Genomic DNA, 14,266 nt, shown 5'->3' with positions numbered 1-14,266 from the left:
CAGATCTGATGGTGCTGAATTATCTTAGCTTTAATTTATCAGGGATGTATATTTTGTTTTCAGTGTAAAAGGATATCTTCCTGAATATAGAATTCTGGCTGACATATTTTTTATGTCAGCACTTTAAAGGTGCCACTTCATTGTAATCTGGTCTCTATTGTTTCTGGTAAGAAATTAGTCAACATTCATATCTTTGCTCCCATGCATGTGAAGTGTAGTTTTTCTCTGGCTGCTTTCAAGATCTTATCATTATCTATAGCTTTCAGCAGTTTAATTATGATGTGTCAAGTTGTGATTTTATTTGTATCCTGTGTGGTTCACTGAATTTTTAGATCTCCAAACCGCTATTCACCAAATATAGGGAAATTTAGTTCTTTATTAAAATATTTTTTTCTGCCACATTCTCTCTTTTTTTTTGGATACTCCAGTTACATGTATATTATTACTTGACATTGACTCTGAGGCTCTGTTTATTTTTCAAAAATAATTTTTCCCTCTTTTTTCAGATTGGATGATTTCTATGGATCTGTATTAAGGTGGACACTTTTTTTCCTCACATCCTCAATCTTCTGTATGTTAAGACTATATATTTTTCATACCAAGTATTACATTTTAAAATTCTTTAAGTTCCATTTGGTTCTCTTTTTAATTGCTTTAATCTAGTTGCTCATTATGACCATATTTCCCTGAACACATTTATAATATCTGCTTTAAAGTCCTTGTCTACTAATTCCTACGTATAAGTAACCCTTAAGATCTGTTTCTATTGATTGTATAGAAGTCACATTTTTTTCTTTTTCATTAAAGGTTGCATTTTCTTGTGTCTTCAAATGTGTCTGGATATTTTAATGTTATAGGTAAGGAGTCTAATTATGTTGTAATCCAAAAAACTCAGCTTCAAAAAGTGCTGAGTTTTGTTTTGATAATTTTATGGTAGCAAGCCAAAACTTAAAAACTGCATATGAGTGCATCATGCCTAGCAATAGAAAAAAAAATGGTGCTTTATAAACCGAAAGGAAGGACATTATAAATGTGTAGAACAGGGAACTTACTTTAATGAAGCAAAATCGCACAAATTTCTCAAACTGTGATTTGGTTTCTGCATTACAGAATGCTGAAACTGGGATGGCTGACAGTTTCTGAAAAACAAAAAGAAAAATATAAAAACTACGTACACTTTAAATATTAATTTTTAGAGCACAAACATTAAAAGCAAATAGATACTTCCAAATATCCACAAGAATTTCCAAAAGAAATGTATTTTTAAAATCCTCCAGAGAATTCTCTGGTAAACCAATGGTTAGGATTCTCTGCTTTCACTGAGAAGGGCCTAGGTTCAATCCTTGGTCACAGAACTAAGATACTGTCAACTTCATAGTGTGGCCAAAAAATAAAAATAAATAAATAAAATCTTCCAAATAACTGTGAGTAGAATATCAGGGAATAAAACTACAGTTCACATTTTTCAAAGCATGTCAACAGGCTTCCTTCATAAATCAACTATAACATACAGCACAATATTGCAAAAGCCAATAAACATTACCTTATTTTTAATCATCCATTTCACGAATTTATAGTCATAAGGTTCATTGCTGTCCTTCATATCCAAGAGGTCTACATCTAAAACAATAATAAAAATTGGATGGCTATGTATTATATCTGAGGCAAAGTGTATTTCATTTGTCTACTAAGATTCAAGATTTCCTCATGCTGGATTCATACTGCATGGTATGGTGGGAAGTAAGGAATTCCCAGAGAAGCTTTACAGATATGATACTCTAAGGCACTACTCACATATACATCTGATTGATCATGTTTGTGTTTTAGCACTGGAAGACAGTAGGAAGAGGCAGTGTTACCTTTCCACTTAGAAATAATATATGCCTCTATGATCATTATTAAGGAAATAACCTCAATTTTTAAGGTATTCATCTATAAGAATTTTATTTCCAAATGGTAATTCATTATTAGATTGTGAGCTCCACAGGGATATTGCAATTTATCACTATCCCCATCTCCTAGGTCAGTATCTAGCATGTAAGTACTGAAAAGCATGTTTGTGGAATGAGTAAATTAATATAATTCACTATTTATGAAGGGAAAACATCTATATAGTTCTCCCAAGTGATGTATTTATTGTTTCCCTCTTCTAAATATTATGCTTAATTTTTTTTAAAAATTTGGTGAAAAACTTCAAATACACATTCCTATATTTATCTCTTGTTCCAATCTTGCTTTAAGGTCTGGACAAGATATTTCTCTGGCACTGGGATTCAGCAACCTACATTTCATATTGTTTCAACTGTACTGACTCGTACTCAAGATCTTTTTGAATGCCCCAAAGCAACAAACACTGATGGTCACTGTAATCAATTATTTTATCCTTTATTGTGGCTACCCTGGTAGCTCAATTCATAAAGAACGTGACTGCAATGCAGGAGATCCAGGTATGATCCCTAGATAGGGAAGATCCTCTGGAGAAAGGACTGACAACCCACTCCAGTATTCATTCTTGCCTGGACAATTCCATGGACAGAGGAGCCTGGTGGGCTACAGTCCATGGGGTCGCAAAGAGTCAGACACGACTAAGCAACTAACACACACATACTTTATTGCTCAAAATAAATCAAGGCAGTTATCTTCTTTCTTTTATTCACTAAATTTTATTCACTAAATTTTATTCACTAAATTTTTATTCACTAAATTCACTAAATTCTGGGTTTCTTCAAATTAATAGTGTAAAAACCTTGACACTAAAGAAAGTTTCACTTTTATTTTTTTAAATGACTTAATATGGCTTTCCTTAATGATTTTATTTCAATTTTCTCCTGTGATTTAAGAATGTAAAATTTCCATGTAATAATGCTAATAATATTATACCATTTATTACTATCTGTTAAACATGTTACATGATTCTCTCATTCATTTGTCCTATAATTCTGTGAGATGCAACAATTCTCATTTTACAGATGAAGTTAAATTACTACTTTAAGTCCTGTGTATGTATGTGTGTTTAATTCAGATTTGACTCTAAAAAAATGACAACTTAAAACAGAGTCTAATTGCAAATTATGTGAAAACTCCAAGTGACAATTACATAAGACTTAGCAGCAGTAGCAGCAGCAGCATACTCAAAGTTAACCTGGAGAGTAGTGATTACAACAGTAGAAGGAAAAAAAGGAGGGTACTGACAAATTGTAATTAACACTGTCTAAGAGTCAGATACAACTGAGCAGTTTCACTTTCACTTTTCACTTTCATGCATTGGAGAAGGAAATGGCAACCCACTCCAGCGTTCTTGCCTGGAGAATCCCGGGAAGGGGGAGCCTGCTGGGCTGCCGTCTGTGGGGTTGCACAGAGTCGGACATGACTGAAGCAACTTAGCAGCAGCAGCAGCATACTATTCATTTATTCTTTTTTTTTTTTTTTAATTTATTGAGGTATAGATAGTGAGGGACAGGGCGGCCTGATGTGCTGTAATCCATGGGGTAGCAAAGAGTTGGACACAACCTAGCAACTGAACAGCAACAACAAATAGTTGATTTACAATGTAGGGTTAGTTTCTGCAGTATAGCAAAGTGAATCAGTTATACACATACATATATCCACTCTTCTTCAGACTCTTTTCCCATACAGGTCATTACAGTGTGCTGAGAAGAGTTCCCTGTGCTACACAGTAGGTCCTCATTAGTTATCTATCTTATATATAGTAGTGTGTATATGTCCAGTTCTTCCATTTATCCCCCTCATCCAGCTTTCCCCCTTGGTAACCATAAGTTTCACTCAGTATGGTAACCACTCATTTATTCCTCTAACACTTAGAAAAGAGAAATTTATTGCCATGGTACTGAAAGAAAAGGAAGGGAATAAATACAATTCTAAATATTTTATAGTTAGGAGAAAGTTGTAATCTACTTCTTTTCAATGCTTCAGTTAGAGATGTTGAAACAAACTAAAGAAAATATTTGTTTACTGGAGGTAGGAGTTTGAACCATATTACAATATCACTCGCAGAGTCGGACACGACTGAAGCGACTTAGCAGCAGCACTAGCAGCAGCTTATTTAAGTAATCTATGAAAACAAAAATTGGTTGTTGTATTCCCACTATCTCCTCCCTAATTTCACACCTTGTCTTACTATCTTCCTATTTGTAATCTTGTCTTCTGATTAAATGTTTCCCTTTTTAGTTCTAGGATGATGCTCACTGGTCAGGGAAGTTGCTAAGTATAGCAGAAAATATATAAGTTTACCAGTTAGTACATGGATCTCTGCATTCAGAGTCTACCTCTGCTACTTATTAATTGATTAACTTCAGTAAATTTCTTGACTTTTAATGACATCTTTCTCAACTATCAATGGGGATATAACAGCACCAATCTTATGGGCTTTTGTGAGACTTTGATGTTTGTAAAGCAAATTACTGTATCATAATGCTCAAAAAATATTAACCAGTTAGTCACTGCTATGAGCTATAAAGAGAATTACTATGTCCATGAATTTTATGGTTCATTTTTATCTTTAAGCTACCATCAAATGAAAGTTTTGTTTCTTGCTTCTGTCTTTTGAAAAAGGTGGGACCAACCTCCAGTATATGGAAGAATTTCTATATTCAAAATAATCAGATGAAAGAGAAAAATAAAATAAATTTGTCTTCATATATAGAAGGGTCTTATAGACATTAACATTCTTTCTCACACAGGTGAAGGACCATAAAGAACACACATCTTTTCCCCCATCATCATAAAAGTTGTTTTCTAGCCCAAATCCTTTCTTTTCCTATTACAACCATACTAGTTCAAGATCTAGGACCTAAACCAACACTGCATGCAGGCTGGGATCGACTGAGGATGAAATGGGAAACTATTTAAGAGCTTAATGCAAACAAAAGTTGCATTACTGTCTTTTTGATGTTTAATGTCAAAATCTGATAAATTTCTTTTAGAATTTACTATCTGGAAAAGTTTGGTTCCAGGAAAGACTTACTCTTATCTAAAAAGCTGTTAAGTTTAATTTTATAAGAATCACGTAACTAATTCCATTTTTCTATTTGTCTTTGTTGCCATCAAGCTTGGAACCAAGTTAAGGCTAATTACAATACAGCTGACCCTTGAACAATACAGGTTTGAACTGCTTAAGTCCACTTAAACAGATTTTTTTTCAACAGCAAACACCATGGTGTATACAATCCATGGTTGGTGGAATCCACTTTTGTGGAACCTTAGATAAGGAGGGACTACATACACAGAAGGACCTCAGATACGGAGGGCCAACTATAAATTATACATGGATTTTCAACTGAACAGAGTCACCATCTTGCAACCCCTGCATTATTCTAGGGTCAACTACATATGAACCCAGGTGACTAAAATATTTGCTTCCCCTACTCCATGTTACATTAACATACGAATATTTCTACTTACATGTTATTGCATAGAAGACTTTAAGTATGAATTAGCTCAAAGTTTTATTGGAAGCAGATAAAAGTAAAATAATTTTCTTCTGAATAGATGAAAACTGTGCTGTTTCTTTTTATCGTTTCATGAAATGAGCTACACATTTAAGCCCAATACAAGAAAAGTGATTTCTAAACCTTAGACTATAGAACATCATAAGGGTTTTTATATAAGAAGAGATCTTAGAAGCCTGACAAATATACCTCTCTGGCAACAGCAGAGCCAAGAACTCCTGGTCACTCTGCTTTTCTTATAACAAATGAGTAAATAATAATCACTGTTTTGTTATAATGTTGAAAGTTTCTAGCTTTGTAAAATTTAGTATATATAAAAGAATTTTCAAGCTCACTGGCATATCACTTCACTGTAATAAAACCTTAAAAACATTTAAAACTATGCAGAATTGCTGTAATTTCTGTCAAAATAAATTATGCTCTTAAATTTACTGTGATTAACACCACAGATCTGGGGAAGAAATATGTTATACATAAAATATTATTATGCTTCTAACTTTAGATTTGTACGGCATGTCAGAATTCCATATCATAGCTTCAAGTAATGTAAAGGTCATCGTTTTTTGGAGACAAAATTATTTGGAATCTAGCTGTATGACTTCAGGCAAGTTACTCCCTAAGTCTCCATGTCTTTAAAAACAGAGATAACAATGCTTTTTAAAAAAAGGGTATTTGAAGCGTTGGCACGCAGTAGACCCTCAATAAATATTACTTTGCTCCTTGACTTCATTTCTGTATACTCTAAAGTGACAAGTATTCTCCAATAGCATCAATATTTTAGAAATATTTTTTTTCTTGAGTAAAAAGGAAACTAAAATTTTACTGAAAGGAACACAAGGGACATATATTTTTTCATGTACCTGTTTTAAATTACATACCAGAACAAGGTTAACAGAAAATTCTATGTTTATTAGAATACCTAGAACAAATAACTCCATAATAGTTATATTCAAGGTCAATGGCCTAATCATCAAGATGATTGCAGAAAAACATTGACACTGTCGAAATCCATTTTCCCATAAATGAAAGGCTGATATTGGCTTTGGTACCAATCTTTTCTTCATAAATTTGATATAATTCCACACCTAGGTTTCTGCATATTTGAATAATAAAAACCTTTACAAACCTAGCATAGACACGTCAGCAATGATGAAGTATCCCCCATCAGGAACTATGGATTTTAGGCCAACACTTTCAAGTAAATGTACCATCCGATCTCTTTTTACTTCTAACTCTTTTGGCAAAGAATTGAAGTAACATTCTGGGTCATCCATGCGCTTGATGTCAATCCAGAAAGCTTGAGCCAAGGCTTCCTGTATATTAAGATTGAAAAATATGGAAAGGAAATATGGCAATGTTATGTACTGCCAAGTTTATTGGTATAATAAATAAAGATTGTCTGAGTAATATTACCAGAGAAGGCAATGGCATCCCACTTCAGTACTCTTGCCTGGAAAATCCCATGGACGGAGGAGCCTGGTAGGCTGCAGTCCATGGGGTCACCAAGAGTTGGATACAACTGAGCAACTTCACTTTCACTTTTCACTTTCATGCATTGGAGAAGGAAATGGCAACCCACTCCAGTGTTCTTGCCTGGAGAATCCCAGGGACAGGGGAGCCTGGTAGGCTGCCGTCTATGGGGTCGCACAGAGTCGGACACGACTGAAGTGACTTAGCAGCAGCAGCAGCAGCAGAGTAATATTACTGACAAGAAAGTCATTCAGGGAATTACAGTTGAACCTATGTGAAATTCTACAGACTAATGGAAGAATAAGTTACATGGAAATGATTACATCTAATGTGAAGAACTGAGGATGAACCACAAAAATTCAAGTTGAAATAGAAGTACAGTTGTCCCTTACTCTTCACACAGGTGACTGGTTCCAGGGCCCCCACAAATACCAAAATCCAAGGATGTTCAAGTCTTTTATATGAAATGCATCCATGGGCTCTGCATCTGTGAATTCAACCAACCCTAGATCCACAATCTTTAGTTGAATCAATGGATGCAGAACCTGTGGATAGGGAGGGCCAACCGTATTATATAAAGATGCCTTACTTGGAAATGAAAAAGACAATGGTGTTTTCTACTAAGATTAGCGTTAGAGTGATTTGCTAGATCTAAGCCTGAAGGACAATCAGAGAAATGATAAACTAACCAGCGTTTCCCCATTACCTTTCAGGACAAGAAAAGTGTAAATGAAAGCTGATCGATCCACTGTGTCACCCTTCATAAGTATATGAATCCCTGTACTAATCATTCACATTTTTTCTCCACTGCTTTTATCAACATCTGACATATTATGTTATTAAAACATTTACTTGTTTATTATCTGTGCTCCCCCAACAGGCTATAAGCTCCAAAAGGGCAGGAATTCTTGACTGCTTTATCTCTGACACTCAGTAAGTATTTGTTTAATAACTGAATAGATTTATTTTGAGAATGAAAAGAGTTGAATACAATAAAATCAACATCCAACTAGCTTTTATCATGATATCACTCTATAGTCATTTGAAAAAAAAAATTATTAGGATTTTTTTTCTTATTCAGTAGGTATTTTTGATAGGAAACAAAAAAGTTTATTGTAGCCAACATATTCCCAGTTTTGGCTTTTTAACTGCTTCCCAACAAATAGTTTTCAGTATTCTGATTATTCACAGAATGATAATACATAGATCCCTGTTTTATAGATATTAAAAAACTAGAAACAATACAAAAAAAAATACATTAAAAAGTCTTGCAACCCACCCCAGACCCTATCTATACTAGTTTCATGTGTTCCCTTTACCCCAGATAGCCACTTTAACTATTTTCATATGGTTCTTCCAGAGATTCTTTAAGAAAGTATAAGCAAATAGTTTTCTCCCTTTCTTATACAGAATACAACATAAATAATAATATATACTGCTCTGTATCTTGCTTTTATTTTTACAATGTATCTTGGATATCTTTCCATATCAGTAATTATAGAATTTTCTCATTCTTTTTTGTTTTTCCTTTCCCTTTCCTTTCTTTTCACTTCTAAACAGCCATCGTGATAGAGTAATGGCCCCTAAAGAAGTCCACATCTTAATGCCTGGAACCTGTAAATATGTTACCTTGCACGGTAAAATTAACATTGCAAATGTGATTTAAGTTAAAGACCTTGGAGATAGAGAGATTATCTTGGATTATCTGTGGGCCTAATGTAATCATAAGGATTCTTCTAAGAGAAAGAAGGTGGCAAGAGAGTCAGTGTTACAGGGGCTATGTGTTGATAGAGGCAGAGGTGGCAGTAATGTGACCATGGGAATGTGAGTACCACCAGAAGCTGGAAAAGACAAGGAGCAGATTCTGCCTTGGAGCCTCCAGGGGGAATGCAGCAGGGTCCACACTTGCTTTTAGCCTTCAAAGACCCTTATGGACTTCTGACCTCCAGAATGTAAGATAAAAAACTTGTGTTGTTTTAAGCCACTAAGTGTACGCAAGTGTTAGTTGCTCAGTCATGTCCAACTCTTTGTGACCCAATGGACTACAGCCTCTGTGCATGGAATTTTCCAGTCAAGAATACTGAGTGGGCTGCCATCTCCTACTCCAGGGAATTTTCCTGACCCAGGGATGGAATCCAGGTCTCCCACACTATGGGCAGATTCTTTACCATCTGAGTCAGCATGGTGGTAATTTGGTACAGAGAACTAGGAAACCAATACAGTCATATAACATTAAAATGTTTAGATAGACCATAGTCTATTTAATCCATTGTCTATAGATGAACTATTCCCCATCTTCTGCAATGACCACGTACACATAGAGCTTCTTTGATCTGCAGAGAACAGCTATAAGGTAAGTGCTCAGAGGATACACTGCTGCTTCACAGAGCACACATACCTGAAATTTTGCTTGGGGCTGTCATATCCTCCAGAGAATTTGCAGCATTTTGCAATCCCCACCAGCAATGTATGAGTGATTAAAGTTAAAATTTTTGTGTTAAAACCAAAACCATTCTTGATAGCAATGAGTATGTGCTTGCTTCTAAATTTCCAAATTATACTGGAAGGACATGAAGGAACTGAGCCAACTGAAAGTGAAAGAAAGTGAAGTTGTTCAGTCGTGTCCGACTCTGTGCGACCCCATGGACTACAGCCTACCAGGTTCATCCATCCATGGGATTTTCCAGGCAAGAGTACTGGAGTGGGTTGCCGTTTCCTTCTCCAGGAGATCTTCCTGACCCAGGGATTGAATGTGGGTCTCCCGCATTGTAGGCAGAGGCTTTACCATCTGAGCCACTAGGGAAGTCTGAGACAGAAGTACACAACATAAATATAACACCTCTGCCCAAAGACCATGGAGCAGCCCTAAATTACTGTAACACATACCTGTAAAGGGGTTGCACAAGTATAAACGGTGTTTTGCTGAACTGTCTGTAAATGTTTTATCAAATGTTTAGGACCAATGGACCAGCCAAGCTGCAAAAGGAAAAGATTTAAAAATGAATCTAATTGTACGTACCAGATCTGATAGAGTAGCTAAGCTTAACGCAATTATTAAATATATGCATTTCTAAAATGTTCACACTATGAAAGCTGTGTAGTCTTAGTAGTTAGAAACATTTCAACCTTGATCTTTTTGTGGAATAGTTTCCAACTGAAGTCACTAAATCCTGCCTTCAGAAGGCAAAGAGTGCTTGCAATCATTATTATCTACCCCTCTCTTTGAATTTGCTATTTTTGATATTCTGAAAGTCTAATAACTGGTAACAAAGCTTCTTTGAATTAGATATAGATAAAAGTAACTTTCAACGAGGGCCTTAAGGGACTTTTCCACAATTTCATTCTCCAGGCTCATTTTTGATAATCCCTCCTTTGTAGCCAAGTTTAGGAGAAGTGAAACTGGAAGACAATCAAGTTTCAATTGGAACAACTGTGATTGTATTACATAATACAGTGGTTAAGTGCATGGATTCTAAACCTAGATTTCCTGCCCTGGGTGGAATTCAACTTTATTAGCAATGAAACCTTAGGCAAGTTACTTAGATTCTCTGTACTTCAGTTTTATTGTCTGTAAAACAGGAATAATAAACTATGCCCACCTTATAACATGGTTATGAGAATGAAAGGAATCAGTATGTGTAAATCTCTAGAACCTGGCACATAGTAAGTGTCAAAACATTCAGTTCAGTTCAGTTCAGTGCAGTTCAGTTACTCAGTCATGTCCAACTCTTTGCCATCCCATGAATCGCAGCACACCAGGCCTCCTTGTCCATTACCAACTCCCGGAGTTTACTCAAACTCATGTCCGTTGAGTTGGTGATGCCATCCAACCATCTCATCCTCTGTCGTTCTCTTTTCCTCCTGCTCTCAATCTTTCCCAGCATCAGGGTCTTTTCAAATGAGTCAGCTCTTTGCATCAGGTGGCCAAAGTATTGGAGTTTCAGCTTCAACATCAGTCCTTCCAATGAACACCCAGCACTGATCTGCTTTAGGATGGACTGGTTGGAGCTCCTTGCAGGCCAAGGGACTTTCAAGAGTCTTCTCCAACACCACAGTTCAAAGGCATCAATTCTTCAGCGATCAGCTTTATTTATAGTCCAACTCTCACATCCATACACGACTACTGGAAAAACCATAGCCTTGACTAGATGGACTTTTGTTGGCAAAGTAATGTCTCTGCTTTTAAATATACGGTCTACGTTGCTCATAACTTTCCTTCCAAGGAGTAAGCGTCTTTTAATTTCATGGCTGCAATCACCATCTGCAGTGATTTTGGAGTCCCCAAAAATAAAGTCTGACAGTTTCCCCATCTATTTGCCATGAAGTGATGGGACCACATGCCATGATCTTCGTTTTCTGAATGTTGAACTTTAAGCCAACTTTTTCACTGTCCTTTTTCACTTTCATCAAGAGGCTCTTTAGTTCTTCTTCCCTTTCTGCCATAAGGGTGGTGTCATATGCATATCTGAGGTTATTGATATTTCTCCCAGAAATCTTGATTCCAGCTTGTGCTTTCCCCAGCCCAGCGTTTCTCATGATGTACTCTGCATAGAAGTTAAATAAGCAGGGTGACAATATACAGCCTTGATGTGCTCCTTTTCCTATTTGGAACCAGTCTGTTGTTCCATGTCCAGTTCTAACTGTTGCAGCCTGACCTGCATACAGGTTTCTCGAGGCAGGTCAGGTGGTCTGGTATTTCCATCTCTTTCAGAATTTTCCAGTTTATTGTGATCCACACAGTTCAAAGGCTTTGGCATAGTCAACAAAGCAGAAATAGATCTTTTTCTGGAACTCTCTTGCTTTTTCAATGATCCAGCAGATGTTGTTAATTTGGTTTCTGGTTCCTCTGCCTTTTCTAAAACCAGCTTGAACACCTGGAAATTCACGGTTCACGTATTGCTGAAGTCTGGCTTGAAGAATTTTGAGCATTACTTTACTAGTATGTGAGATGAGTGCAATTGTGTGGTAGTTTGAGCATTCTTTGGCATTGCCTTTCTTTGGGATTAGAATGAAAACTGACCTTTTCCAGTCCTGTGGCCACTGCTGAGTTTTCCAAATTTGCTGACATATTGAGTGCAGCACTTTCACAGCATTATCTTTCAGGATTTGAAATAGCTCAACTGGGATTCCTGCCTCTTGCGAAAACTGACCTGCCTCTTACGAAACCTGTATGCAGGTCAGGAAGCAACAGTTAGAACTGGACACGGAACAACAGACTGGATCCAAATAGGAAAAGGAGTACGTCAAGGTTGTATATTGTCATCCTGCTTATTTAACTTATATGCAGAGTACAGCATAAGAAATGTTGGACTGGAAGAAGCACAAGCTGGAATCAAGATTGCCGGGAGAAATATCAATAACCTCAGATATGCAGATAACACCACCCTTATGGCAGAAAGGGAAGAAGAACTAAAGAGCCTCTTGATGAAAGTGAAAAAGGAGAGTGAAAAAGTTGGTTTAAAGCTCAACATTCAGAAAACTAAGATCATGACATCTGGTCCCATCATTTCATGGCAAATAGATGGGGGAAGAGTGGAAAGAGTGGCTGACTTTATTTTTTGGGCTCCAAAATCACAGCAGAGGTTGATTGTAGCCATGAAATTAAAAGATGCTTACTCCTTTGAAGGAAAATTATGACCAACCTAGACAGCATATTAAAAAGCAGAGACATTACTTTGTCAACAAGGGTCCCTCTAGTCAAGGCTTTGGTTTTTCCAGTGGTCATGTCTGTATATGAGAGCTGGACTCTAAAGAAAGCTGAGCACCGAAGAATTGATGCCTTTGAACTGTGGTACTGGAGAAGACTCTTGAAAGTCCCTTGGACTGCAAGGAGCTCCAACCAGTCCATCCTAAAGCAGATCAGTGCTGGGTGTTCATTGGAAGGACTGATATTGAAGCTGAAACTCCAATACTTTGGCCACCTGATGAGAAGAGTTGACTCATTTGAAAAGACCCTGATGCTGGGAAAGATTGAGGGCAGGAGGAGAAGGGGACGACAGGATGAGATGGTTGGATGGCATCACCAACTCGATGGACATGGGTTTGGGTAGACTCTGGGAGTTGGTAATGGACAGCGAGGCTTGGCATGCTGCGGTTCATGGAGTCGCGAGGAGTCGGACACGACTGAGCCACTGAGCTGAACTGGGATTCCATCACTTCCATTAGCTTTGTTTGTAGTGATGCTTCCTAAGGCCCACTTGACTTCACATTCCAGGATGTCTGGCTCTAGGTGAGTGATCACACCATTGCGATTAACTGGGTCATAAAGATCTTTTTTGTACAGTTCTTCCCATTAGCTATTATTTTTTCTCCTTTTAATTAATATACAGTAATCCAAGCATTGCAAAGAAAAGAGTATCATCAGTTGGTTACTTATAAATAAGCAAATTACCCTATTTTTCTTACTTCAAAAGAATGATTACATGTCAAAAAGGATAAAAACATGAAAACTGAATAAGAAAGCAGATCAGTAAGTATAAAAACCTGTGTAAACTGAGTATTTATGCATTTACAACACAAAAAAAACTCTACAAGAAATAAGATACGTGCCTGTTTTCAAACAATTAAATTTTTCATCTTACCTTCCAGCCAGTTACACTGAAAGTCTTTCCAGCACTTCCTATGGTTATTGTTCTCTCCCACATACCTGGAAAAGTGGCTGAATAGCAAAAAAGCGGGGGAAAAGGTTAGTTAATTGCTTTATGATCCGTCTACACTCAGTATAATCTAATAACAAAAATGCCTTATAATATAGGCAGTATAGTTATTTCAATAGGTTTTTAAGAGATAATTTAGCTTTAACTGAAACTCAGCTGAAAATATTACCAAGCTTGAAAACATTTAAGTGGCAAATCATCTCCCAGGGCAGGAATGGTCAGAAGCTGCAGCCGGCAGCGCTCCGGGCTGGTTCAGTGCAGTGGTCATGGGAGCAACAGCACCCAGCTTTCAGTGTTAGTGGTAGCTGGCGGCCAGCACGATCGTTCTGTGGCACAGTTCTGGTTGTGGTTCCGGTAGTGTTTAGCTCACCTCTACTCTGTCCTTTTTCTGAGTCTGATTGCTACAGGATTCCTAAGGCAGTGGTTCTTAAAATACATTTCCCACTTAGCAAAATCAGTATCACTGGGGAAGTCATAAAAAAGGCAAATTCTTGGATCCTCAGAAACTCTGGGGAAGGCCCAGCAGTTCGCAGGCATGTGCAAGAATGAGGGTGTGTATTTTAGAAATAGCACACTGAGATGTAAATCCATGATGTATCTTGAAGTCATCTTCTCATAGCAAGTAAAGTGTCTACTAAGATATCAGGTAGCTAAAGAAAGTTCCAAAATGTA

The 14,266-nt window shown here is 36.9% G+C and overlaps 1 protein-coding gene across 5 annotated transcripts in view; it reads right to left on the bottom strand.

The window, feature by feature from the left end:
* KYAT3 (kynurenine aminotransferase 3) overlaps positions 1-14,266 on the bottom strand; it is a 60,638-nt gene that overhangs the window by 6,434 nt on the left and 39,938 nt on the right. For 4 of the 5 annotated variants that reach the window (XM_027536630.1, XM_027536629.1, XM_027536632.1 and 1 more), the window contains 5 exons: positions 13,520-13,596; positions 9,825-9,914; positions 6,595-6,781; positions 1,544-1,620; positions 1,053-1,139 (listed from right to left, as the gene is read on the bottom strand). In XM_027536630.1, coding sequence (XP_027392431.1) covers positions 1,053-1,139; positions 1,544-1,620; positions 6,595-6,781; positions 9,825-9,914; positions 13,520-13,596 — 518 coding nt within the window. Of the gene's footprint in view, positions 1-1,052; positions 1,140-1,543; positions 1,621-6,594; positions 6,782-9,824; positions 9,915-13,519; positions 13,597-14,266 lie in introns of those variants that run through there. The other variant, XM_027536634.1, reaches the window with a different exon arrangement.

This window comes from Bos indicus x Bos taurus, chromosome 3 (genome assembly GCF_003369695.1).
Source record: "Bos indicus x Bos taurus breed Angus x Brahman F1 hybrid chromosome 3, Bos_hybrid_MaternalHap_v2.0, whole genome shotgun sequence".
Taxonomy (NCBI): Eukaryota; Metazoa; Chordata; class Mammalia; order Artiodactyla; family Bovidae; genus Bos; species Bos indicus x Bos taurus.
Note: the sequence above shows the minus strand (reverse complement) of the source record. Positions and strands in the feature narration are given on the sequence as shown.